This window comes from Crocuta crocuta, unplaced genomic scaffold (genome assembly GCF_008692635.1).
Source record: "Crocuta crocuta isolate KB4526 unplaced genomic scaffold, BGI_CrCroc_1.0 scaffold696, whole genome shotgun sequence".
In the NCBI taxonomy this organism is placed as follows: Eukaryota; Metazoa; Chordata; class Mammalia; order Carnivora; family Hyaenidae; genus Crocuta; species Crocuta crocuta.
In genome coordinates this window covers 342137-344296 of record NW_027529467.1, presented here as the reverse complement: position 1 = coordinate 344296, position 2160 = coordinate 342137, and the positions used below count along the sequence as shown (strand labels likewise).

At 35.1% G+C, this 2160-nt stretch overlaps 1 protein-coding gene across 1 annotated transcript in view; it reads right to left on the bottom strand.

The window, feature by feature from the left end:
- CFAP47 (cilia and flagella associated protein 47) overlaps nucleotides 1–2160 on the bottom strand; it is a 492482-nt gene that overhangs the window by 435543 nt on the left and 54779 nt on the right. The window contains 1 exon segment of the mRNA XM_077760783.1: nucleotides 635–765. Coding sequence (XP_077616909.1) covers nucleotides 635–765 — 131 coding nt within the window.

Here is a 2160-nt window from a genome sequence, read left to right as displayed (position 1 = left end):
CGCTGGCTTGTGTTAAATTACTAAGAATATTGGAAAGAAAAATTGGTACACAAGTAAAGTGGATTCTTGGTGATTACAAGGCATGAAGTAAAGGCCTTCTGGGCTCTACCATAGACAGAAAGTTAAAATTAACATACTGCAGCTTTAACTTTACTCATTTTTATTATAAGCAGTATATTCCATAAAAATAAGAAATTCCATAGCTCCTTACTATGTCAATTACATGATTCATTTGATACTGAATTATTAATTACTACTAGAATTCTAACAAGGAATTATAGTAGAACAAAAATATAATTTTTCTATTTTTCTTTTCTTTCTGTTAATAAAATAACTAAGTTTCAAGTGGCTCTCTGGCTATTTTATGTTTATAAAGGCTCTAATAACCTAGAACCACTGACATCAATGTCTTGGATTTCTGAGTTAATTCTAGGCAACACAACACAATTTTTTAGTAAAGTCTTCATTTATGGTAGAGAAGTGGTACCAAGAGGATGGGTAATTCGGTTAAATAAATACTGCAAGCAAAATCAGTTTTACAAACATGGTATATATACCCAACTATACACACATGTATATGCCCAATCAATTTAGAGTCCTCAAAATAAAAATCATATCCAAAGGAAATCATTACTTGGGCAACACATTTTAGGGTCATCGTGTTTCCTTCATTGACATGAAGAACAAATTCTCCCTTTTCTGGAGAACTGAAACCCGGCTGCCATGTTACTTCACATTCCAAGGAGGAGTATGGTTCAACAGTGCCTACAGAAGATTTAGAAAGAACAGACATGGGCCACATTTTAATTGCATTTATTTTACTATCCAAGATAAGAGCTGGGATAAAATTGAAATGACATTATATAACAAACTATTTAAATTAAGTTCAAAATATAGGGAAATACTCTGAGAGATTATCAAATGAGTCCAGACCTATTGCTTGATTAAAATCTAAAATGCATACCTTATTTTCCAATTTTATTAAACAGATCAAGATAGTTAACAAAAAGTATGCCGATATTTAGCAAAATTTCTCCTTCACGTTTCCCAACACTCTGAAATACTTATTAAAATCAGACACTCATTCAGATTTCAGAGAGAGGAAATTATAATTATCAGAGGCTTTTTGGTTTTTATATGTTCCCAGTCCTAGAGATAGAACTTCTGATGTTGCTATTAGTAATTAGCATATGTCTATAACTCAAATATATTGAGAACCCAGGATATATGAGGCACATTTGGTGCGGGCTGCTTTATCTGTTTAAATTCATCATTTCCTTTGGAGTAAGAAAATAATATTTCATGGAAAGAATGACTTGTAAGTTCTTCGTCCAAAGGAACCTGAGATTCAAATGCACAGGACATTGAACAGAATGAGGAGTAAGCACCACAAATATACTTTGCCTTAGGGTGAGGTTCATTTTCATCTGATGGCAGTTTCCATAATCTTAAAACATATAGTACCTACCTCTTAGTTTTGCAGTGGCCAACTGGGGAGACAACAAGACATGTTGTTACATGTTACATGTTACAATTGCCATAGTATGTGATGCCAGGAAAGTACCCAGTGCCAGATTTTATCGTTAACACTGCTGAGTGTCAGTCCTCTGGAAGGCACAGTCATTTATAATAAGAAAAGAAACTGCTCAGGGAAAACATAACAGTCTGAGAACATCACAGGAGCTCCCAGTGGAGACAGAACCCACTTACACCAAACCCTGTCACAACGTGCTGGGTAAGTGCTTATCTACCAGAGTAGGACTGACCCCAACCAAAACAGACGGCCTCTGCTCCAGAAAAGCCAGAACAGCTGCTGGTACCAGGAACCAAGAGACAACTGTCCTGTCGTTTTGTATGTTAGTCTGGTTTCTAAGTTGTTTTCTCTTTTCCCTTCTACCATTGTCCATTTTTTTAACCTCTTTCCTTTGTAATCAGGCTCATCATTCCTGATTTCACTTTTAGTCAATTCTTATTGTGTGTGTGTGTGTGTGTGTACATATTTATATTTTTTTTCCTTTCTTTCATTCTCTGTTCTGGTTGTTTATTTGCTTTATCAGGCATTTTAACTCTATATTTTTACATCTTTTCTGTATCTTCTTTATTTTCCTCTCTCTCTCTCTCTCTCTCTCTCTCTCTCTCTCTCTCTCTCTCTCTCTCCGG